Raw genomic sequence first — 26,199 nt, 5'->3', positions numbered from 1 at the left:
CAAGTCAGTGAGCGGTCCTTTCTTAGAGCGATGCAATCAACTTAAGGTCAAGATCCATTTACTGCCATTTACTGGAAGAAAACTCTGTTTTTGGAGGCAGGCACACTTTTTTTGGCCTGCATTTTCAATGACCATGGTTCTCTGTTCATACTTGATTTTTTGCTGACCTATTGGTTTTTGGCAAGTGATTTCTTGCCTCTCTTGTTTCCCTTCTTTTCTTGCATCGGCTCCCTGTGTTCCTTAACTCATTACAGAGCAATCAGCCCCAGGCGTTGAAGTGTGTACCCAGAGGGAGCAATAACTGTAAATAAACACTACTGCAGGCTCTCCGATAACATGTTACCAAGATGATAACAGCCCTTCTTAGCAGGCCTATTGACCTTCTCCTTGCCTTAGGCTTGCAAAGGACTCCTCAGTTCCCAGTGCTTTTTATCTCAAAACCCTCCTCCACCACTAGAGCTATTACTAACGAAGAGGAAAAGAAGGAGGAGGCTACAATAAGAAAAGAAAGAAGAGAGAAAAGAGGAGAGGGAGAGTGCTTTGAGACACAAAACATGATAGAACAACAAAGAGATGACCTGGGCAGTTATCCCTTTGCCATTGCTGCCACCCCCTCTGTCTGCCTTCAGTCTTTGTAGGGCTCAACATAATTAACTTGTTAAAAGATAGCATGAAATTGGAACGGACTTGCGTTTACTCACTACACACCATATGGGAAAGATAAATACAGAGAAGGCAAAAGTGACATAGTGACGGTTAGACAGAGGGAACGTGACAGTAAGGGAACCCAAGAAGGGCAGTGGCCATATTCTGATAAAAACATCATTCAACTAGCTAACTTACTCTTTTAGCCTGAGAAACAGATGAAAGTTAAGATTTTGCTTCTTCATGGTTCACTTCCCAATACTAATGCAGAGAGTTTGACAGTAGCATGTCCAGAGCTGTGGGGCTGAAGCACTGTCTGGATGAGATTGATAATACAATTAAGCCAGTCTCAGTATGAATGCATCACTATGACCCATTACTACACCAACCGCTTCAGATGGAGCATATGAGTCTAGCTCTAGGCCCTTTTGGAAGGGAAAAAATACAATTATAAAAGGCTAGCTCGAAAATGTGTTCTCTTTAGAATGTGCAGGCAGGCCTGTACATCATCAGATATGTGTGGGCTGCCTGCATATCTCACTGCTGTCCTCAGGCCCAGCTTTCTTCATCTATATTGAAACGAGGAGCTCACTGGAGCATAGATGGACCCATAACAATATGAATTTTTTTTTTCGCTTATTGTCCTTTCTTATTGTCTGCTCTTATCCTGGTGTTGTTGTATCTTCTGATTATATTCAAAATAATTTCCAATAATGTTTACAAAAACCCTGCCTGTGTGGTTGTGCGTTTGTGTGTGTTGCTGTAGAAGACATCAAGCTCATCAAATCTTTTATAATTTAAAGTTAAATGACAATAATCCATGTATTCAGTTCATTATTGTATTAAATAAAACACACTTAAGCCTGTAATTGTAGGCAAGCAGTACCTGAAGACTCAAAGTGGACACAACAGATAGTGAAATATAACTATTTATTGCAAGATGCAAATAGCATCCACTGGGGGGTTATAGAATGGAAGATATGTAAGTCCAGTTTTTAAGTTAGTAGTAGGGTTTGAAGAGAGAAAGACACTTGCTGAACAGCTGAACCACGGGATACTTTCAGCATTAATAAAATTAGCGTCATAAATATTTGTGAAGATGCGATTGAAGTGCAAACTTTCAGTTTTAAAAACTATTGCTTTGTAACTATTTAGTTGTTTAAAATAGTCATTTTTTACATAGTTCCTTATTTTCAGAAGTTTAAAGTTAATTGGACAAACTAACCAACTAACATAATATTAAGACTTGGAAAACTCATGGACATCATCAAACGCTGCCTTTCCTCTCTTAAGATGCTCTGCGAGGCTTGTGCTGCCGCCACATTTAATTGCTGCTTGTCTGTGGTTCTCTCTGCAATCAGTTGTGTCTTCAGTAACTGAAAAGCTGCTCTGTTGGATTGAGATCAGTTTACTGACTCAGCCATTGAAGAATATTCTCAGTGTCCTTTTGCTCATTATCTATTTGCACATCATCAATAAATACTAGTAACCCTGTTCCACTGGCAGCCATACATGCCATAACGTTACCTCCTTCAGGTTGGTCAGATAAGGTGGCATGCTTTGGTGAGCTGTTCTTTTCCTTCTCCGTGCTTTTCTCCTCCTTGCTGTTCTGGTACAAGTTACGTGGACGGACAGCTGTACCGCGACCCCGGCACCACACCGTGGTTATACTGACTGCACTCCAGATAAGAACCCGCTACACTCTTTTCTTATTCATTCACACTTTCTCCTTTAAAATGTGTTTAACCTAGTAATATCAGTAGGATGTCATAGCAGATATAACACCGTCACCCTCCGTCATTGCTTTAATTGGAATGTTTCCGTTTCGTTTCCTTTTTTTTGTTGTCGCTCACAGTTCATGTGGTTTCTTTCTTTCTCTTGTTTTTCACTGCTGTGGTCACCTACTCCCCCACTCACCTACAAACAACACCCTCTATTTCTCCATATTTTCACAACACGATCACGCAAACACATCAGCTCAACGGCAGCACATTCACAACAGCCTCACAGCACGCACAGACTTGCAGGACACATAAGCAAGCCACGCTTGTTCATATTAGTGAATATTCACACACATAGTCAGACTTATGGAGTCTCTCACCACACTTCTTTTTCTCTTTCTATTTACAAACAAGGGATGTTTCCATATTCTCTCCACCTGTCTAAACGAAACACCCAGCATACATCATTAAACATACACGCACAATTAAGGGCATGCTGAGGTTTGTCACATGGAATGTAAATGGAGCTGGCACCAGAGGAAAGAGGTTAAAAATATTTAACCAGCTTAAAAAACTACAGGCAGATGTTGTTTTATTACAAGAAACTCACAAACCTGTCACAGGTTTAAATGAACTTAAAACACCTGAGTTTCCTAACGTGTTTGCAGCCGGTTATAATTCTAGACAACGGGGAGTAGCAATTTTAATACATAAAAATGTTAATTTTACAGTACTCGATACAGTTATAGATCCAGAGGGTAGATTTCTAATTATTAAACTATCAATATTGAACAAAAAACTATGTATTGTTAGTATATATGGTCCAAATGTTGATGAACCCTCATTCTTCCACGGTTTTTTTAGTGCACTCTCTGAACACCTTGATTGCACACTCATTCTTGGCGGTGACCTCAACCTTGGACTAAATGAAGAAATGGATAGGCTCAACACAACAGGAACTCAGCGTAATTGGCAGTCCACAAATATAATCAAACAGTATATGAACGACTTTGGTCTTTGCGATGCATGGCGCTCTCTTCACCCCACCAGTAAGGAATATACTTTTTTCTCGCATGTTCATCACTCTTACTCTCGTCTGGATTATTTTTTGGTCAGCAGCTCACTGCTGTGTGACATTTCAGACACTGAGATTCATCCTATAGCTGTCAGCGATCATGCTCCTGTATCTTTAACACTAATGCACAAGAATAATACTACGCCAAGTAAAAACTGGAGATTTAATATATCACTACTTAAAGATGAAGACTTTATTAAATACTTTAAAAAGGAATGGACTTCATATTTAGACTTTAATGACACTCCCGGAATATCTGCTTCTGTTCTATGGGAAGCAGGGAAAGCTGTGATGAGAGGTAAAATAATTTCTTTCTCATCACACAAAAAGAAAGAAGAAAACAAAAATATTCAGGAATTAGAAAAAAACATCAAATCACTAGAAGAAGCCTACGCGTCCCACCAAGATCAGGAAACATTGAACAAAATATGCAAAACAAAACTAGAATTAAATGAAACTATTAATAAAAAAACACAATTCCTTATACAAAGACTTCGCTTGCAGAATTTTGAACACAGTAACAAATCAGGTCGATTTCTAGCTAACCAGCTAAAAATAAATAAAGAAAAAACAACTATATGTGCTGCTAAAGATTTATCGGGGAACACAATATATGATCCTGGAAGAATAAACAACATTTTTAGGGATTTCTATGAAACTTTATACTCACCACAAATAAACCCATCTAAAAATGAAATTGATCTGTTTCTTGACAACGTAACTCTTCCAAAATTACTAGACAGTCAAGCAATGGAACTGGATTCGCCACTGACGCCAAGTGAACTCCAGGAAGCCCTGATAAGTATGCCCAATAATAAGGCTCCAGGTCCAGACGGCTTCCCTGCAGAATTCTACAAAGAATTCTGGACAATTTTGGCACCAGTATTCCACAGCATGTTGCAGGAAATCGAGGAAAAGGGCAGACTACCACCAAATATGAATTCTGCCAACATTAGTCTCCTGCTAAAACCAGGCAAAGACCCTTTATTTCCCTCAAGCTATCGTCCAATTTCTCTTTTAAATGTAGACCTTAAAATAATCTGCAAAGCTCTCTCAAAGAGATTAGAGAAAATGACCCCCCTCTTAATTCATCCTGACCAAACTGGTTTCATAAAAGGTCGGCACTCCTCAACAAACACTCGTAGATTACTTAATTTAATAGACTACTCATACGATAAAAACATCGAAGCCATAATATTATCTCTAGATGCAGAAAAAGCATTTGACAGAGTTAATTGGAAATTTTTATTCGCAACTTTACACAAATTTGGTTTTGGAAACTCTTTCATAAACTGGATAAGAATATTATACAATTCCCCAACGGCTCGTATCAGAACAAATGACCAGACATCCTCCAGCTTCTGTCTCCTGAGGGGCACCAGACAGGGATGCCCACTCTCCCCCTCACTTTTTGCAATTTTTATCGAACCTCTAGCAGCAGCATTTAGACAGGCTACAACAATTAAGGGCATAAAATGTAAGAACATAGAACATAAAATCAGTCTCTATGCGGATGATGTGTTGCTTTTTCTGCAAAACACACAAACCAACCTCTCTGAGGTAATTACTTTAATAAACTGGTTTTCAAGAGTTTCAGATTATTCAATTAACTGGCCAAAATCTACAGTTCTCCCCATTAACTGCTCCTTCCATAATTCTTCCTCTGCCCCACTGCAATCCGGAAATATTAAATATTTAGGTATTAATGTTTCTCCTAAGCTTTCAGACTTGACTAAACTAAACCACATCCCACTTCTAAAGAAAGTAGAAGGCGATCTGACTAGATGGAAATCTTTACCCATATCACTCATGGGAAGGGTCGCCACTATAAAAATGATGATCTTGCCAAAAATAAATTACTTATTTTTGATGATCCCTAACAAACCATCACAAGATTGGTTCAGATCTCTGGATTCATATATTTCCAAATTCCTTTGGAAAGATAAACCCCCGCGTATTAGCTTAAAAACGCTACAAAGAACCAAGGATAGAGGAGGATTAGATCTGCCTAATTTTCACCAATACTTCTTAGCCAACAGGCTTCAGTTCATCTCAGAATGGTTAAAACATACCTTCTTAGTTGAGCCCTGGCTAGATGTTGAACAGGCACTATGCAAGGATCTAGAGATTTCAGACCTACCATTTATTAGCTCAAACATCAAAAGACATGAATGCTTTAAAAGTATCAACATCAGCTTTTCTCTAACAGCATGGTGGGAGTTTCTAAAAATAACGGAGTCTTCATTAATCCCATGCAAACGTACACCTATCTGGAATAACCCTGACATATTACAAAACAATAATATGATTAATTTCCCAGAATGGAGTTGTAAAGGAATTAAATACTTAGAACATATATTAGAGGGAACAGAATTTATTCCATTTGACAGACTAGTTGAACAATATGGGATCAACAAGACAAGGTTTTTAGAATATCAACAAATTAAATCCATAGTAAAAAAGAAATGTAACCTCAGTCAAGTTGAATTACAAACACCACTAAGTGCGGCACATTTTCTTACTCTTAAATCCCCCAAATTATTATCTAAAATATACAGAACACTTTCTAAATTAGATGAATCAATATCCCTTCCTACTGCAAAGTGGGAAGCAGATTTATCAGTCAACCTAGACCAAAACTTCTGGTCTCAGATTTGCTTAAAAACTTTTAAATTAATTAAAAATCCCAGTCTGCAATTAATACAATACAAAATACTTCATAGAGTGCACTATACAGGTCATCGGATGTTCAAGATGGGCTTTACATCTTCCAACAACTGCTCACACTGTCAAGGCAATACACCAGACAATTACATCCACGCTCTTTGGTTCTGTCCACCAGTGCAAAAGTTTTGGCGCGAGATATGTGAAGACTTATCAAAATGTCTGAAATGTAACATTCCAACCTCCCCCTTAGTGTGTTTGTTGGGCAGCTTAGATAATGTCACTTCAGAAAAGAATATAGCCCATATGATCTTCACTGCCCTATGCATAGCCAAGAAAACAGTCCTCATGAACTGGAAAAATAAAAATAATCTTAATTCTAACCAATATAGAAATTATCTATTAGATTACATTAGTCTTGACACAGCCTCTGCCACCACATTAGATCAATTGCTCTGGGCCCCTTTTATCAGCTCCATCACCTAGTGGGGGTGGGGGGTCATAGTTTGGTCCCGCCTTCACTGTTGTGATTGGTGAGGGGGTAGGGACAGGCTTAGGGCGTCGGGGGGTTCCCCGGAGGCATCTTCCTTGGGGGGCTCAACCCGGGGTAGCGGTCACGTCCGGTTGAGGGCTCTGTTGGCTCTCAGGTGACTGTTTCCTCGCGGCTGCGTGCAGCGGGGCTAGGGGAGGGTCTGTGCTGACGGACGTGGGTTACTGACCTGGCAACCTGGCTGCCCCTGGGTGGGTCCGGGATGGGCGTGAGGTTCTGGGGGCGCTCCGTCTCTGGGCTGGGGCCCGGGCCGGGCCTCGGGGGCTCAGGTCCTGGTTGGTGTGTTGCCGGGGTTGTGGGCGGGTGGGTGCATGGGGGCCCGGCCCTGGAGCAGGGTGCCGCCGGTGCATCGAGCCGCCTGGGGGGCTCTTCAACTGGTGGGGGGGATGGTCACATCTTGCAGGAGCTTTCTTCTCTCAGGAACTCTCTGCAGGAGGGGGAGATACAGGAGAGGTGGAGGAAGATCTCAGCCTGGGCGTTTACCGTCTTATGTAGTCTGGAAGATGTGTGGTTGGTGGGGTGGGTGCAGTTTTCTCTGTGGTGGGGTTGGGTGGACTGTCCAGGGCTCTGTGGAGCCGGGGGGCGCTACTGCACTGGGCCCCGGTCTGATGGGCCTGGGCCCCCCTTCCCTGGCGGGTCGCGGAGTGTGGGAGTGCCTACTGGGGTCAGCGGGGGAGCTGGCCCCAGGGAGGGGTTACCTGCCCCTCCCTTCCTTCCCTCCCCATCTCCAGCTGCCTCCCTCTTCCCGCTCCTCCACAACCACCCACACATGCAGGGCCTTGGAGTGGGGGTATGTCACCAGGGTGCAGAGGAGGCTACCCCCCCCCCCCCCCCCCCTGTCCCCTTCTGGCTGCCTCTGCCTCAATTTTATCCCACAACTTAGACATTCACATTATTCACACTCTCATTACACATACATATAGGATCTTGGGGGTGGGCACAATCACGGAGTCCAAATCACCATCAGGGTGTACACCTCACCCCTGACGTCGTTGCCCACCTCTCAATTTTAAATACACTTAGTCATTGAGGGTTAGCAGGAGGGACTATGCGCTTACCTGCTGCTCCTTGGCAGGTAGCTCCATGCCCTCCTGGGTTTTAATTGCACCTTAGAACACATATGCATCAACACTACAATGAGCGGGTGGAGGGAGGTTTGGAGTCTTCTCCCACCCCCATTCTCTGCGGCCTGCTGGAGCGGGAGGGCTAGTAGGAGGAGTTGGCCGTCCGACTGCGGTCTGGGGTGTGGGGCCTCCCTGCTGCTGCGGAGTCGGGGTGGTCTGCCTCTCCCCACCGCAGGGAAAAGGGTAACACCACCTGGGTCTGGGTGCAATTCCCCCCTCCAGGGGCAAGGGTACCTAGACCCGGTTTGTAGAGTACGCTTGGGGAGTGTGATTGTGTGTACAGCGTCTCTTTATGTCTGTCTCCACGTTGGTTGAGTGTGGAGTGAGTGCATATGAGAGCATGAGGGTGGGAATGGATGTTTGTGTCTGTGTGTGCCTGTATGTCTGTGTCTATATGTCAGGTTGGGTATCAGACGCCACCTCTCTGGGGACACCTCAGGCCCTCCAAGGTTTGGAGGCCTATCTCCACCCACCACCACTTCCCCTGCCGGTGGTGGACTCCCTCAGGTGTCGGTGTGTTGGTGGTTCTTTGTGTCTGGGGGTGGGCGTCCGGGTACACACCGGCTCACTCCTTGGCGGCCGCTTGTCGGGGCCTGGGGCCTGGGGCTCGCTCGGGCCCCTTTGGAGGTGGGGTGCCCCCGGCCTCTCGGCCTGGGGCTCGGTCACTCAGGCGCAGCTGGGGGCCGGCGGAGCTCACGGGCGCGTCACTGCAACTCCCCCTGACTTCTGCTCCGCGGCTGCTGGGCGAGCCCTCATCTGGGACTCTCCTCAGCTCTTACTGGGACAGTGGCGCGGCTGCCCCTCTGTTGGTCTTCCATGGTCTCTTGTGTTCTGGGGGCCTCTGGATGTCTGGAGTTTTGATCTCCTCCATACCTGCTTCACACCCTGGAGGACGGGGCTGTGGCCCCCCCACACTCCCTAGCAGATCATTACATGGAGAAACCTTTGGAATGCAAGCATGCTGATCCACACAGGTATGAACACATGGGTATTCACAGACGCGGACTAAAGCTTTCTTGGCTGCTGCCTCAAAGCACACTGTGCGCTGTCTATCTTGCGTGCTGCACAATATCGTTTATTACTTAGTAAATACTGATATCTATGACTAGCTAGTTTATTGTGATGGTGCTTTGTTTTCTCTATTATTATGTTGCTCTTTGTTGTTTGCTGTCTCCTCTGTTTGTTTTTGTTTGTTTGTTTGTTTGTTTTTTTTCTCCATACAGGTGACCCAGGAGTTTTTTTTTTTTTTTTCTCTCTCTTCCCCCCCCCTTCTCACCGTCTCTTCTCCCCTTTGGTTTTCTTTCTTTCTCTCCCCCTCTCTCTCTCATTCATTCCCCCTGTCCTATTTATTACAAAAAAAAAAAAAAAAAAAAAAATGACAAAGGATGAACTGAAGCTCTGCCATCACGTAATGTCGCATACTGCTGTTTCTGATGTCATTTAAAAAAAACAAAAAAAAACAACAAAAAAAAAACCAAGTTAAACTCGTTTTCGTCTGTTCAATTATTTTCTCCAAACCTCTACAGACTGTTTTAGATATTTTCTGCTAAAGTTGGTAAATTTGGCCTTCCTGTTCTTCAGTGTATCCTGTACAGTAGTTTGCACCTTGCTGAAAATGTGATTGATTGATTGATTCTTGTTTGTTGGCTTTGGTCATTGTATGTCGACCTCTTAAAGATTGCTCTTGATCTGTCTAGATGTTCTAAAGGGTTTTTCTTAACAAATGAATAAACAAAGAAAGAAACAAAGAATTCTGCAATCATCTGGTTCAGTTGTCTTTAGTGGTCTTTCAGGCCTTTTGCTGAGCTGGTGAGTGAATTTCAGATGGCTTTTAGTTTTTCAATGCTGGCCTCCTTCATTTGTACCAACATCTGTTTGGGCCACATTATTGAGACTTCCAGTGAAAAGCAACCAAATGCAAGTTCCACACTTGAAGTCAACTCCAGATACAAACAAAAACATTATATTGGCCTAATTTGTCATGGAATACTAGGGCCTTACTTGACAATGAAAGGTCAGTCAATTGGCCTGTATTTGTATAGCGCTTTACTAGTCCCTAAGGACCCCAAAGTGCTTTACACATTCAGTCATCCACCCATTCACACACACATTCACACACTGGTGATGGCAAGCTACATTGTAGCCACAGCTGCCCTGGGGCGCACTGACAGAGGCGAGGCTGCCGGACACTGGCACCACCGGGCCCTCTGACCACCACCAGTAGGCAACGGGTGAAGTGTCTTGCCCAAGGACACAACGACCGAGACTGTCCGAGCCGGGACTTGAACCGGCAACCTTCCGATTGCAAGGTTGCCAAACTGCCAACTCTTGAGCCACGATCGCCCATGTCCAATTATTACTGAGTGTCTGAAAAAAGACAATATGAATGAGTTTACAAACCATAGTGACTATTTCACAGAGCTAACTTTATGTAGATAAGTCACATTAAAAGAGGAAGTGAAGTTATTCATTGTCTTAGCACACAGGTGAACTCAGATGACGCAAATGAAGAAGGATGGTCTCCTCCTTGGGCACAATGCAAACTCAAAGCAACTCCTTGGGGTAAGGAGGACGTGATCTGGTTCTACTCTACCTTAGTCAAGGAGAATCTGAAATCAATGGGCATTTCCATGGAACTTCAAAAACCCAGTCTGTATAACACTGAGCTGTTCTGGCATTTAATCAAGAAATACCAATCCTCTATTGCCATAATGAATATCTCTCAAAATGCTACTATGACAGATTTGTAAATAAAAGAATTTGCTCTTTTTACCTTTAAGAAGAAAATAAAAAAGCAACAAAATGAGTTTGAAAATGACTTTCATGAGTTGCCATGAACTTGACATGTGTATTTAGCTTTTAATCATGAACTGAATGCAATTATATCATCATACATCCCACGCACTTTGATTCTTGCAGCTAGGGTTATAATTTTAAATTCACATTTTCATTAGTTGTAGTATTATCATGTGTATGTGGTTTAATACCAAGATGGGACAAATGTAACTGAATGCAGCATCAAAAGAGAAAAAAAACAGCTATGATTCATATTTAAAATTTTCTGTTTATTGCAAAAGAAATAAGCTGCATTAAGTACAGGACAGGACTGTAATGCTATGGGCACCAGCAGACAGTATAGCTGCAAGGCTAGTAGGCTGCACTAAGATAAATAAGTCACAGTTCTGTAGCAGTGATTTCTGGGTCTCCTATTTCAAACTGTACAAGTATTTTCTCGAGCTATAGTTATTTAAAGCAAACACCAATTTGTCACTTGTGTGTATTCTCTTACTAGGGAAGGTCAAACAGCTGGCTACAAAGGGGGACAGGAAGTATGACTTCCTGGACCACACTTTAGATAAGGTAATACTAACAACAGCATATTAACCCTTTAAAGCCGGTCGGAGCGGGCACGCTCCGTTTTGCGTAACTATTTTTAAATCCCGGTAGCACTGCAACCAAGTAAGCTAGCGCAATAATTTTTTTTGCATATGAAACCGGAGGATTTGTACTTACATCTTATGCCATCAGCTTGCCCTAGGTCACAGTTTCCTTCCACATATGGCTTTGCAAAAATTGCATAAAAAGCACTTGCAGCAACAAAAACATAATATTCTAGAATCAGCTTTTGCTGATCGGCTGTTCGTAACACTTTCTCCGTCCATCAGCGCGAACTATCGCATGTCCGCCATGACCTGTCCGAAACCGGAAGTGATGTCATTTTGCGGAAAAGTAGTTTTTTACCATCAGGGCCTTATGAGCCTATACTGGTGTTTTGAAAAGTTATGTTTGACTTTATGAATTTCTGTATTGTTTCTGGGATGCTTAGGACTCAAATTGCACTGTCCATAAAAATTATGACCAGAATCGGTGACAAAGGGTAGCCCTGGCGGAGCCCATCATCCGGCAGGAATGAGTCCGACTTATTGCCGGCAATGCGAACCAAGCTATTGCAACGGTTGTATAGGGATCGAATGACCCGTAGCAATGGCCCAGACACCCCATACTCCCATAGCACCTCCCACAGGGCACCCCGAGGGACACGGTCGAATGCCTTCTCCAAGTCCACAAAACACATGTAGACTGGTTGGGCAAACTCCCAAGTATCCTTGAGAGGATAAAGAGCTGGTCCAGTGTTCCGCGACCAGGACGAAAACCGCATTGTTCCTAGACCCTTATGAGGAAAACATCAAGGGAACAGTTTACCCTGCCCGGGATAGGGTCCCGCCCTGGAGCTAGGCCCGGGGAGGGTGCCCGAGGGCGAGCATCTGGTGGACGGGCCTTAGTCCATGGGGCCCGGCTGGGCACAGCCCAGGAGCGGAGGCCCTGGCGGACTGATCCCCGGCTACCAAGACTGGCAATTGTAGTTGTTATGATTCCTAATTTAGAAATGGTAATTCCTTAATTTATAAAGTGTAAAAATGCTGTCATTAAACAAGTTATATGTGAGCTTATTAATGAAGAGAAAAGCATTTGTATATGTATGTATTAATTTAGAAGTAATACTTTAAAAATGATGAATTCGCTACACACTACTAGCTTACATATGCTTTATAATGTGTAGTTTTTATACTTTGTTATTGTGAAGTTTGAAGTTTTAATGTTGGCTTTTGACAAGTCCGGACTGTGTCTTTTCTCTCTGCATTTAGACAATGATAAGATAACTGGCTGCTTGCTGTAGCCTCATATTTACTATATGGACAAATATGTTTAAAGATGCGTTAGTTATGTCAATGTTTATACCGCAAAAGCTTGAACTTGTCCTTTAACTTAAAAAAATCCCAACAAAACAAAACAGAAAGCATCCTTTTAAAGTTATACGATAGGCTGCAGTTTATTATACGTGTTAGTTAGTTAGATTGTGGAAACTTAGAGGTGACCTCTTTAATCTTGCCTGAAGATGAAGTGATAAGGCAGCAGGGGAGAAGGCATGCTTTGAGAAGTCATGAAGCAGGAGATTGATGTTGCCTCAGTGACGATTTGCCTTTAGACTGGAAGAAGAGAGAGAGACAGAGCAAAACCAGACGTTTTGCTGCAGGTCTTAACTGAGCCCCTTACACTGTGGCTGTCGCCGCTGCTGGCTGGAATCAATTCTATCTTTATCGGTCCCCCTCTTCTGTGTCCAGGAATCTTCCTCACACCACAGAGCAGCTGGGGGGAAAAGCTGATGTGTTTTCCAATAATGAAATGGAACTCAGTAAAAAATAAGTTTAAATAGGTGCCTGGCTGGTCTCCCTCAGCAGTTCAGACCTGTTGTAATCTATAGTCTGATTTTTAAACACAGTTGCTGCCTTGTCTGTGCCTGGCAAAAGAAACTGAATGAATTATCTGAAGTTGTTCTATTATAAGACAGTCTTTGTTTCTGATATATGTATATATCTATATCTATATATATGTATATATATATATATATATGTTAGAGCTGGGCGATATGAGATTTTTTCATATCACGATATGTTTTTTTCATTTCAGGCGATAACGATATCTATCACGATATAAGCCAAATAACTATATTTGTAAGATTTAAATGTGCCGTTGCTCACAAGTAAAATGTGAAATAATCAGCAGCTTGTTTTTATTTAAATATTTATTTCCCATAATAAATCAAATCAAATCAAAATTTATTTATATAGCACATTTTTAAGACCGAAGTACACCAAAGTGCTTTCCAGTAAAATCACAATACAGATAAAATCACAATAAAATATAAATTACAAATATATAAAATATAAGATGATTACATAATCTAAATACAGAGCCAGATGTAAATTACCCTAATTCGCCTTAAATGCCAGATCAAACAAATACGTTTTTAAACGTGATTTAAAAGACTGAATGGAATCTGACGTGCGAATATGAAGAGGGAGAGTATTCCATAGCCTGGGTGCAGCAACGGAAAAGGCACGGTCTCCTCTGGTCTTCAGCCGAGACCTAGGTTGCACTAAGAGCAGTTGGTCCGATGATCTTAGTGCTCTCTGAGGGCTGTACAGACAGAGGAGATCAGCTAAATAGTCAGGTGCCATATTGTTTAAAACTTTATAAGTAAACAATAAAATTTTAAAATCAATTCGATATTTGATAGGAAGCCAGTGTAAATTTTTCAGAACAGGGGTGATAGAGTCAAACTTTCTAGTGCCGGTCAAGAGACATGCTGCGGCATTCTGGACCAGCTGCAAACGCTGCAGAAGAGAAGATTGTAGACCCAAGTAGAGTGAGTTACAATAGTCCAGTCTTGACGTAATGAAAGCATGGATGAGTTTCTCCATATCTTTGTGTGGTATGTAGGGTTTAGCCTTAGAAATTAGGCGTAGTTGATGAAAGCTAGTTTTCACCACAGTAGAGACCTGTTTGTCAAGTTTGAAGGAACTGTCCATGAAAACTCCAAGATTCCTGGCAGTATCAGTAAGGTAGTTAGCAACAGGCCCAAATGTGCCAGTCAATTGTCCCAGAGGCATATTTCGGTCAAAAACAATAATTTCTGTCTTCTTTCCATTTAAAGTAAGAAAGTTACGTGATAACCAGTCTTTGACATCACTCAGACAGTCAAACAGAGGATGTGGTGAGGATAGAGCATCCCCAGTCAGGTGAAGGTAGATTTGAATATCATCAGTATAACAGTGAAAAGAGACATTGTGTTTTTCAAAAATGGAGCTCAAGGGCAACATATACAGAGAAAACAACACAGGACCCAGTACCGAGCCCTGGGGCACACCACAGCGAAAACGGGCAGAAGAAGAGGAATATTTTCCCATCGTGACGGAGAACGACCTCTCAGAAAAATATGATTTAAACCAAGATAAAACATTTCCTTTGAGGCCTACTACTTGTTCCAATCGTGCCAAAAGGATATCATGATCAACCGTATCAAAGGCTGAGGTCAAATCCAATAGTACTAAGACCGCAGAGCGCCCAGAGTCAGCAATTAAGAGAAGGTCATTAAAGACTTTTAGTAGGGCAGTTTCAGTGCTGTGACGCGGTCTAAATCCAGACTGGAATTTATCACTTATACCGTTTCTCTCTAAATAAGTCTGTAGTTGCCGAAGCACTATTTTCTCTAAGACTTTTGACATAAAAGGAAGTTTAGAAATCGGCCTGTAATTAGCTAGGATGTTTTCTTGATAACAGGTTGCACGACTGCATGTTTAAAGACAGTCGGAACATGGCCAGATGATAGTGAGAAGTTCATTAGAAATAAAATACAAGACCCGATTGTATACAGTGCATCCTTAATGATACGAGAGGGAATAATGTCTTGCAAAGAATTTGAGCTTCTCAGATTATTGACTATTTCCTTTAAAGTCAAAAATGACACAGGTTCGAATTGTTGGAAAACCGTTGAACATTCAGAAGCTGGGGCTTGATTTACTACCAGAGAATGTGTGGCCCTTAGCAATGAGATTTTATCTATAAAATAATTTAGAAATTTTTCGCAGAGGGCCGGGGAGGCACCCATTGAAACATCCGAACAGGGATTAACCACTGAATTAAAGATTTTAAACAGGACTCGAGGATTATGGCTGTTATTCGCTATAATGTTTGATAAAAAAGAGGTTTTTGCCATTTTGGCAGCCTTCTGAAATTTAGACCGGCTCATATGCAGGATGTCAAGGGACACCTGAAGTTGATCTTTTTTCCATCTTCTCTCAGCTCGACGACATTCACGTCTAAGAGCGAGGATGGATTCATTTAGCCAAGGTTGGCGTGAGGTTCTACGGCGTCGAATCTTTACTGGAGCCACAGTATCCAAAATAGAAGTACATATAGAGATGAAAGAGTTGACTACGCCATCAACCGAGAGAGGTGCATTACTGATGTCTTCATAACAAAAAGAATTGGCAAAGGCCGCAGAAAAAAGAGCAACAGCCTCAGAATTAATCGAACGTGATAGGCTCAGTGGACCCTCAGAGTTCAGTTCCATATTGCATGACTGAACATCAAACATAACTGGGAAATGATCCGAAATCCCAGCATCATTGATGTCTGTGATGCAAATGTCCAGTCCATACGACAATACCAAGTCCAGCATATGCCCTTTAATGTGGGTTGATTTCCTCACCCACTGAGTGATATTAAAAGAGTCAATAAGGGCAAGAAAGTCCTTAGCCAATAGGTCCTCCTCACAGCATATATGAATATTAAAATCACCACAAATAAGTACACGATCATAACTTAAGAAAATAATTCCTAGAAGATCAGCAAATTCACGGATAAAATCCTTGTTGCGCTTCGGAGGTCGATACACCACTGCACAGAGGGTCCGGGGGGAACCGGACAACTCCAGTAGTTGTACTTCGAAGCTGGAATGCGAGGCGGGAGGCAGTTGCCGCACTTGGAATTTACTTCTAAAAACCGAGGCTAGCCCTCCACCCCTGCCCGCAGTCCTAGGAGAGTTAAAGAAAGCACAGTCCAGTGGAAGAAGTTCCGAAAAGGAAGAGGACTCACCAGGGCGAATCCAGGTCTCTGTTAGAAACAGGACATCCAGCCGTGATGCAAGAAAAAAGTCGTTTACAACGAAGGACTTGTTCACCAGAGACCTAGTGTTTAGCAGGGCCATACGGAGCGTAGCCCCGTTGACGCTACTAGGAGCACGTCCCAGCCGACGAAGATTACTGTAATCCACACCTCTTCCAGAGACCCGCTTCCAGCTCCATACAGGTGGACACTCAGCTGGTAGAACCGAGTGGGCTTGCTGGCCAGCATAGCGAATCCGTCGATGACGACACAATCTGAAGGTATGCTGGGAGGGCCGCAGGTTGTCAATAATGGAGCGGTAACCAATCACTCCATGTGCTTTTAGGTAAGCTTTAATACGAACGCGAAAACCACTCCGCTTACCCCGTTTCCTATATCGTTTCTTGTGCGGTGTAAAAAGAGGCAGTTAATCCGTGCAGGCGGAAGAATGTGGTCGAGACTGGGAAAAATTCCCTAAGTTCCAATATAGGTCCGGCTTTTGGTAACTCAAGGGTCGAAGATTTAAAAGAGTTTGTCGATCATAGGCAATCAGGGCAGTAACATCCGGAAAGCATATAGAAAGTAATAAAACAAAGAGAAAACAACACTCAGGAAGACGGACCCAGAGACGGCTTGCCGTACACACTGGCGCCATCTTGAGATAAGTTCAACAGGGTAGATGTACTTAAGGAACATGAGACTTTTTCAGATAGATAAAGGCAAATATTGCAAACTACACAAAAGGCAGCCGCTAAAGCGTCTAAGTTTCAAAATAGAACAAACGAAACAGACTACTAAATTGTCAATTCCACTTAGAAACAAAATATTAATTCTAAAAATAAATCTTAGTTTGTTTTACAGAAGAACAGACAAAACTGACTAACTTTTGTCAATATCCAATAAACTGAGAACTAAAAGGAAATTCTCAATCTCTCCTTGTTGTATAGCTGAGCTTTTCAAACAGTTTTAACAGTTACTTTAGTCTGACAAAAGCCGAATGACGAATTAGCGCTTCCAGTCAGAGACTGAGGCTACGTCCACACGTACACGGGTATTTTTGAAAACTGAGATTTTCCGTTTTCGTTTTAAAAAATAATCCCGTCCACACATAAAGGGAGAAATGAAAGAAAACGCTGCTATGAACATGCCAAAGCAGCAGGTGGCGCTAGATTCCTAACCGTGCAGAAATGTTGGCCAATCAGAAGTCTAGAAGCCTCGGTGGGAAAAAGTAAACAAAGCTGGGGCATAGAAGCAGAACCGAGTCGTATGTGTGGAGGGACAGTAACTGTGTGTATATGTAAGCATTTAAACACTGCAGAGAGTACAATTAACAGTAACAGTATTGTAGAAGTTAATTTCACCGAAACAATAACGTGGCGCACAGTGTGACGCATGCACCAGTTTATTGTATTTCCAGACTTGCTTTCGGCACAATTTACAGTGCACGCTACTCTGTTTTTTGTCAGACTTGAAATAGCCGAAATACCTTCACACTACGGAACTTCTTTGGCTCTTCCGTTCGACAATCTCTCCGGCGTTGGAACCATCATCTGTTTTCTCTTCGGTCACGCTCGGTTGATTTTTCTAGTCGGCACACTCATTTCCTCCATTAGGCGCTGGCTCCATTACCCGCTGGCTGCTTCCCAAACAAACACACGTGCGGCTTGGCACTTGCGCTGTACGTAACAAGTCACGCGACGTGACGCTGCGGCTGTGATTGGTTCGGCTCTGCGCTACTTAATTTGGATTGGCTGACCTTTTTTTTTTTTTTTTTTTTTTTAAGAGGACAAGAGCGGCGAGGTCTATCGCGATAGCTTAATTTCTCTATCGAGTAAAAGTTATATCGCGATACATATCGTTATCGTTCTATCGCCCAGCTCTAATATATGTATATATATATATATATATATATATATATATATATATGTGTATGTATATATATGTGTATATATATATATATATATATATATATATATATATATATATATATATATATATATATATATACCCTACCCCCGGACCTCAGAAATATTAGTTCATTCTCTCTTTTTAAGTCCACCCTCAAAACTCATCTGTTTAAAATTGCCTATCCTTAAATTTCTGTATGCTTTAACTTTTATCTTCTATTTTTATTATTGTGTATATTTCCAGTTTTTATCTGTTGTACAGTGTCCTTGGGTGCTTTGAAAGGCGCTATTTAAATAAAATGTATTATTATTATTATTATTATATATATGTATATGTTTATATAGATATATGTGTGTATATGTATATATATATATATATATGTGTGTGTGTATGTGTGTGTGTGTAATTCACGTAGCTAAACTAACATATAGGACATGGCAGTCCTTACATCTGCTAAGGAGGATACACTGTAACTACACAGTCTATTTCATTTTGAAACAACTGCTTATTACTATTCTAATGGCTGGCTGTGTGAGTGAGTTCCACCTCAGGCCTGAGGCGGGCAGGCCTGCTGCTGCTGTATGATGATCCATCTGCATGGCAGAAACCATCCATCCAGTGGATAGCTACAGGCTGCAGGCCGGCCCATTGTGTGGGCTGAGCACTGTGACTGCTCCCTCTTGTACCTCTGTAATGGGATTACATTAGCCAGGTTCTTCTGCTCCCTCTCCAGCTCCCTCTTTTTCTGTCTCTCTCTCTGTCTCACTCACACACACACACACACACACACACACACACACACACACACACACACACACACACACACACACACTCTGTGAGCCCATGTGTGAATGACTGACTGTCCACTTGGCCAAGTCATGCTTGCACCCTGTTTACTTGCCTATGGCCCTGTGTAATGATGCAGGTTTCATACCCATTTCACTGATACTTTTGTTTGCAACATATAGTGTCTGGTCATTTACACCCTTGCTGAAAAATATGTCAGATTTTTCTGTTTTTCTTATTTATTTTTCCTGTTTGTGTGAGACATTGAGAGACACAGAAGGCGAAGAGAATCGGGGGGAAAACATACAAGTATAGAGAAAGACTGAGGGTTTTGTTCAGGGTTTTCCTCAAGGAGAAACTGTCATGTGTAAAATCTTGTTGAGAACCAGCAATTGTGTTTTGTTGGGCTGCACCAGCAGGGCTAAGCTGTTCATTGAAAACCAATTTGTTAATGTCTAAACGCTGCGCTAGTTTTCCCTCAAGGACGAAGATTGATATTCAACATAACCTGCCAAGACACCAATGAAAAAGAATATAGAAAGAGATGATACTCAAGAGGAATTATGCAAGAGATCTCAAGGACTAGAAATTGTTTCATTTTTTTCACCCTTCTCATCTTCTCGCAGTCTGGAGTTCATTAGCTTCTCTTACACTTAAACAATCTGTCTGCTTCATAAAGAAGCTAAAATAATTTTTGACAAATCTGGTGTACTTGGAATCTCTTTAGAACATCATACGTGATCCGCATAACCTATTTTAGATTTATCTGGTTTATCTTTAATGCTTTCCGTGGGCATTTCAGAAAAATCAGCTAGCCGTTAATGCTGGTTAAACACAAAATGATATAGGATTGATTAAAAGGGTCAGACTACCAGCCTACCAAAGCGTTTGAATCTGGAGGTAGCCACCATAAAATTAAAACGGGGATCAATGGCGTGTCATATCCCTACTGCTCTGCGAGCTGAACATGTAATTCTAAACTTCATGCTGCAGCCATCTCTCACGTCAGGCCTTCGAGCATTAGGCTCAATAACCCAGCCGCCCAGGGCTACTGTTGCTAACTATGATACTGTATTCATAAACAGCAGTGGACCACGTTTAGTTTAGTATCTGTTTCCTGTGCAGAAGTTTAGCTATTGCATAGTGTGTTTGGGTTTTGATGGCTTTCATCAACTAGAAATGTTAATACTTATTGTTAGCAAACGAATACACGGGGAAAAATCCTGGGATACCTGTGCAAATGGTGTGCTACAAATCTATATATAGATATATAGATATATTATAGCCTGGTTTGTAATAAACAATGTCTTAGATAAAGAAAGAACATATATATTTATATATATAGTCATGTTCTTTCTTTATCTAAGACAATGTTTATTTTGAGCCAGACTACAATCCACCTACTATAATCCACTTCATTTTCAGTGCAGTGTTTTGTAAAAATTTGTCCATAATAAGGAATTATAGTGGAGCCTCTGAATCCTGAGAAAGCAAATGAAATTGTGGTCACGGCCATTAAGCCACCTATTTAAATTTTAAACGCTTTAAAGGAAAAATCTCTGCATCATTTTTAGTTTATTTCCAATTAACTGTTCGGTTAAGTAATGTTGGTAGTAAGTAATGATCTAATCACAACAGAGAGGAAAAAAAATCAACCTATTGATCCCTCATATAATGGTTTAAAAGCACTTACTAAGTCTAAAATCTTAAAAGAGTAATGACCCCAAATAAATAATTAAAATGCCCTCAGAGAATGGTTGGGTTTTCAATATTGAATAACATTATTAAGAGTCTGATAGAAGGGATGACCTTTGGAGGCCATTATTAACTTGTTCTAATAGGCTGTATTTGGCAGCATTGCCTCTATGAATAGCTGTGATGTTGGTATGACAGACGATCGATTTAATGTCACATTTGTTTGGAGATGGCGCTGCGTTGCTGTCTATCTAATGTGTCTATGTTACTGATTTCTACCTGCAGCCAGCTCTGGTTTAACCCTCAGCTTGTAATAGCTTAGTGTGAGAAACCTAGTGCATGCTTGCCTACCCCCCAAACAGCTGTGCTTTTCATGTGATGAATTTAGGGGTTTTTTTCTGGAATATTTCATTCCATATTGCTACAGGTCACTGTTGTCATGAACACGTGATAAATGTGCCAGGATGTACAGTAAACTTTTTCCCCCTTTGGTTAAATACTTTAAAAAAGTCTACTCTGGAAATTGGGTTTTTTTGAAAAAAAAAAATGTACAAAAGACTAATGGAAAATATTTTCCCTCAAAGAATATGTTGACAATAATTTGGGGATCACAAGAAAAGGTCATCTTAGAAACACTTGTTTGTCTTTCTTTTAATTGTTCCACCTTTTTGTTGTGACAGTATTTCTATAATCTTTCCTCCTAAACTGGCTGAACAGAGCTGGTGCATGTAGTTCTCTTTATACATGCACAGCTAAATACACACCTTCTGACTTTCTTTGCAATCCTTCTTTTAGCACCTGTAAGTTGGACACGATAAAGGTCATGAATCGACACTCTTTGCCTCTCTCTCCTTTCCGCAGACTGCACGTCTACATTTATTATTGTCTCTCTTGCCTTACTTTCTTGGGATTTATACTCTATGAATTCGACTCAGCACATTTCAGTTGAATAAGCAGATGAAGTACAAGACTTATATACTGTGTCATAGCTTTTCCCAGACACTCCCTAATCAGACTAGTGGTCTACAAAGACAGATTTTCGTTCCTGCACTGGTGTGTTGGAATGAGATGCCACTCACCATTAGTGGAAGCTGTTATTGGATGCCAGGCTTTAAATGTAAATACGAATCAGTCATCAGCTTATTGTTTCACAATAACACCAGGCAGTTTGCTTCTTACTGCTTGTGCATTTCCATTATGTGCTGTATGAATTGAAATAAAACTTTACATTTATAGCTGTGACATGAGCGAATGTTTTGCTTGTGCTCAATTTTGCTATTACAGGAATGCTGCATTCACTTTCACTTCCCTTTCTTCACTGATTCTTTTTGCCGCACATCTTGTGTCATCAGACATAACTTAAAAATACTTGCCTCGTTGACTATAGGTCATGAGAGCCAATGAGGCTGAACATAAAGGCCTAAAACAAAGACCTAGTGTAATGAGACGCACCATAAATGGAGAACAGAATCAAATGAATTGTATCCCAAAAAGTCACTTTTTTTCCCCCATCACGAAACAAAGTTTCAGAGGAAGCATTAATGTTTATTTGTCAGTGCACCTGGTGATTTTCTGCAGTCCTATATAACTTAATGATGGCACGTCTGTGTATAGTTTCAGTGGAGCAGAGCAAAGTGGGTGTGTGGTCTCTGTATGCATGTGTGTGTGTGTCACAAGCTGACTGGTGGATTAGCTGTCCGATGGCAGAAGGAGAGGGATCTGCTTTGACAGTGTGGTAGTTAGCCCATCTGTCTATAATCTGCTGTGTCAGTGTGTGCGTGCTGCTGCTTTGGTACTACCTGCCACCAGGTGGTCAGCAGTACCCCAACGCCCTGAAATAAAGCTGCGAGGGAGGTGGAGCCTAGTGGTCGGGACACGTTCCCAACAAACTTGATCAGCTGTTGCTCGTATGCTGCACTACATTCTAATACTTAAAATCACAGAGATGATTGGTCACATTTATTGAGTTAAGAATAAACTGTTATATAGTCATTATTATTATTGAGAAGACTAACAGACTTTTAGCTCTTTTTTTAGCTTTTACACTGGCAGCCAATAATTTGTGCATAAGGGTTTCCAATTAATGTGTGCAGATATGAATTAGAATAGAAACATGAGCCCTATATTTAGAAAGCCTGTCTTATAATCAGCTACTACCCACCCAGCTTAAAGACAGCTGTGAGAATTGGAATATGGAACATATTTCCCAGTGGATTAATTATATTTCACTGATCATATGGATGTATTTTATTCTTATTAATTTTGCTGTGAATAGTATATTGTGTGTCAAATATGGATTGCTTGAACACCCTGTGGTCTTTCTGTTTCTCATACCTATGGCAGTAAATGTCTGAGAGTAATTCTACTTGAGCATTAAGTTGGTTTGGCTGCAGAAAAATACGGAGCGTAGTCCGACCTGCTGCTTTGTCAGGCAGAGTGGATTCCAGTGATATTTACTTTTATTCAGCAGGAGAGAGAGAGAACTTTCATAAGAAACATTCAGAATTAAACTTAACCAGATGAACAAGCAGTTGATTTCATAATTCATCTGTACTCTAACATTAACTCATAGTTACGTCATAGTATAGCTGCTGTTGAGTCTCTGATGCTGAGAGGGTTTTGTTAAGACCATAGACTACCTTGTGATTAGAGCAGGGTGATATGACCAAAGATATTTATCACGATATACATTTGAAAATTTGCGATAACGGACAATATAATTGACACTAGACAAAATACTTTACAACTCTACAACTTTGTTAGTGCAAAAAAACCCATCAACGTATTTTCACGTAAACAAGCAGCTGTTTTTTATGTGCATTAGTTATATAAAAACTTAACAGTGCAAATGCAAATTCCTTGCTGACAGTTTAACCGAAAGGCATTTCCAGTGGAAACTGGCCAACATATCCTCAGCATAACCATGTTTAATATCCACAAAACTTAAAAAGAGGTTATACACACACAATACGGTAATATTATGTTGAAGCACAGTACGTTTCACTCCGCGAGGCTCCTGCCAACGATAGCCGTAATGCTCCGACAATCCATCAAGCAGTGCGGGTTCATAGCTTAGCAAAGTCATACTAACACATTTGACAGATTGCTGAGCGCCGTGTACCACATAAAATCGTTTCGAGGTCAGTAAACACAACCAGAATTCATACATAAGGCACACGGGATTATAAGGGGCACTGTCGATTTTCAGAAAAAAGGATTGATTTTAAGTGTGCCGTATTTTCCAAAAAACACGGTAATAACGACGGCCCGCTAGCATGCCCTACCAAAAATAGTGCTTTGTTGTGTATCTGACAGACAAAAGCTAAACCAGTTCCACACCACTGAAGTTGCAGCATTTTTACAAACCAGTTCTGGTTCACCTGTTTCATTCAACAATTCGCCCTTCTCATTCTCCGTCGCCGCCATGCTTTTTAGGCCATATGCATATGAAAACAAAAGCACTGCACATGCACATTTTACCCATATTCTATCGCGATATTTCATTTTCTTATCGTTGCCCAACATTATACCGGTATTACCGTGAACGGTATGATATGGCCCAGCCCTACTTGTGATTGTCAATTTCAGTGCATCAGTTTTGTAAAAATTGTTGCCGAGGTGTTTATGATACAGAGCCAGCTGTTTTCTCAGCACAAGAAGAGCCTACGACACTCCTTCCTTCCACAATTGATCACTTCTTTGATCCAGATGCTGTGCATGTTTCAAGCAGCTCTACACTGAGAAAAGATTTCACTCACTCTGCTATTGTACAGTAGCAGAACAAATAGAACGTCAATATATGATGGTCAGTGTTGCTATTGTGCTGCCATAAATTCACTGAGGAATAGGAAACCTTGACTTGGTCACATAATATGCATATTTGGGTGGCTGTTAATAAAACAGGTTGGCCTGTGTGTCTGCATGACATTTAATGTGAACACGTGTCTTTAAAAGCACGTCTTAGATTTAAAAGGAGCTGTTCTACAGCATTATCTTGTCTTGGGATTGCCTGCCTGTCTTTCTGTAAAGTTTTGTGTATATCGAATGAGAGGATTTAGCAATACTGAAGAAGCGAATCACTGATCAGTTCTACAACATGCCAATCTAAGTTGTTTTTTTCTTCCCCTCAGGGAACCTGGGTCGTGTTGACTACATCAGTGAGTTTGAATTTGATCTCTTCATCCGGCCTGACACCTGCAACCCCCGATTCAGAGTGTGGTTTAACTTCACTGTGGAGAATGTCCGAGAGACACAGGTTAGCGTGCTTTGGCCTTTTAGTGTGTTTGCTGGCTGTCTCTGTATGTACCCACGTCTTCACTTATTAATTAATTTAGAATAGACAGTGCTATCTAACTTATCCCTTTCACACATAGTGGTCATTATAGTGGACAGCTATTCAAAGGCTGTTTTCTTGTATTTGTGTCAGTGTTGATGGTATACTTGCACATATTGGACACTGATGTGCCACTCCATACTGTCAAAACGTGTGTTGTCCACCTGTAAAAAACTCTTTAAATAGTACACGTTTTTAAAAAAAAGTTCAAAAATCTTTTTTTATGCCTAAAGATGAATAAATATATGAGGAAAAAAATCCTGATTGAGGTTGTCATAAATCATGCATGAAAGGGTTAATGTAGATTTTTTTTTTAGGTGTATACTCAAACAACTATAAACTTACAGCAATGTTTGCATCACTATCAACTTCTCTTCTTACTTTAATATTACATATATCTAGGGCTGCTCGATTATGGCAAAAATGATAATCACGATTATTTTCACTGAAATTGAGATCTCGATTATTTGGCGATATTTATTTAACAATAACAATGTATTGGATAATGACTTTAAAGATTGTCAAAAAATAATATAAAATAGTGTGCAAATACTGATAACAGTGCAAATGTTTGCAATATAAAAAATAAATGAAAAATGTAAACATCTATGTTTAGTGAACTTTGCAGTGTTGCTCTGTGGTGCAGCTACGACACTGTAGCAAAGTTTACACACTATGTCTACTTGATCTATGTCTGACTCCGCGAACCCATTATGTTTCCACACCACTGAAGTTTTTTTTTACCTCTCTTTTCAACCAACGGCAGTCACTCTCCTCTCCAAATAACTTCTGCTTAGCTTTCCGAGCTTCCCTCGGGTCCTCTTAATTGTTGTGACACGTGTTCGAAATGCAGAGAGGTGCGCTCGATTTGCCACACGGAGCAGCGCGAGAGTAAAGCACGAGGGAGGGTTCCTAATAGTTGAGTGAATGCTGACCGGCCCAGCAGCCAGACCCTAAACTTTAACAGGTAACAAAGGCAGTGATGAAGCTGCAGCCTCGATTCTACTTGTTCATGTTTCTAAAGTAGAATTGCTGTGGCGATCCCTTTAAAGTCTTTGTGGGCCGGATTTCACCTTTGCTTGGCGCTGGCGGCTTTTTGTTCCTACCTAAATACTAAGATTAAGATCATATATGTACTCTTATTAGGATAGGGATTTGTGGTGGTGTGTGGGGCTGTAGACTGCAGGTTTACAGTGTAATAGTATAACAAATTACTTTCCCCTGGGAGTAATTGAGTAAAGTACTGCATT

The 26,199-nt window shown here is 41.3% G+C and overlaps 1 protein-coding gene across 2 annotated transcripts in view; it reads left to right on the top strand.

The window, feature by feature from the left end:
- The window catches only part of agbl4 (AGBL carboxypeptidase 4), a 359,648-nt gene that overhangs the window by 16,930 nt on the left and 316,519 nt on the right, over nt 1–26,199 (top strand). The window contains exon 3 of one of the 2 annotated variants that reach the window (XM_026157910.2): nt 24,747–24,871. The exons of the other annotated variant lie outside the window; for it this stretch is intronic. Coding sequence (XP_026013695.1) covers nt 24,747–24,871 — 125 coding nt within the window. The remainder of the gene's footprint in view (nt 1–24,746; nt 24,872–26,199) is intronic. 2 annotated transcript variants of the gene reach the window in all.

This window comes from Astatotilapia calliptera, chromosome 23, assembly GCF_964374335.1.
Source record: "Astatotilapia calliptera chromosome 23, fAstCal68.1, whole genome shotgun sequence".
Taxonomy (NCBI): domain Eukaryota; kingdom Metazoa; phylum Chordata; class Actinopteri; order Cichliformes; family Cichlidae; genus Astatotilapia; species Astatotilapia calliptera.
The sequence above is the reverse complement of the archived record's forward strand: the minus strand, read 5'-3'. Positions and strand labels throughout refer to the sequence as shown.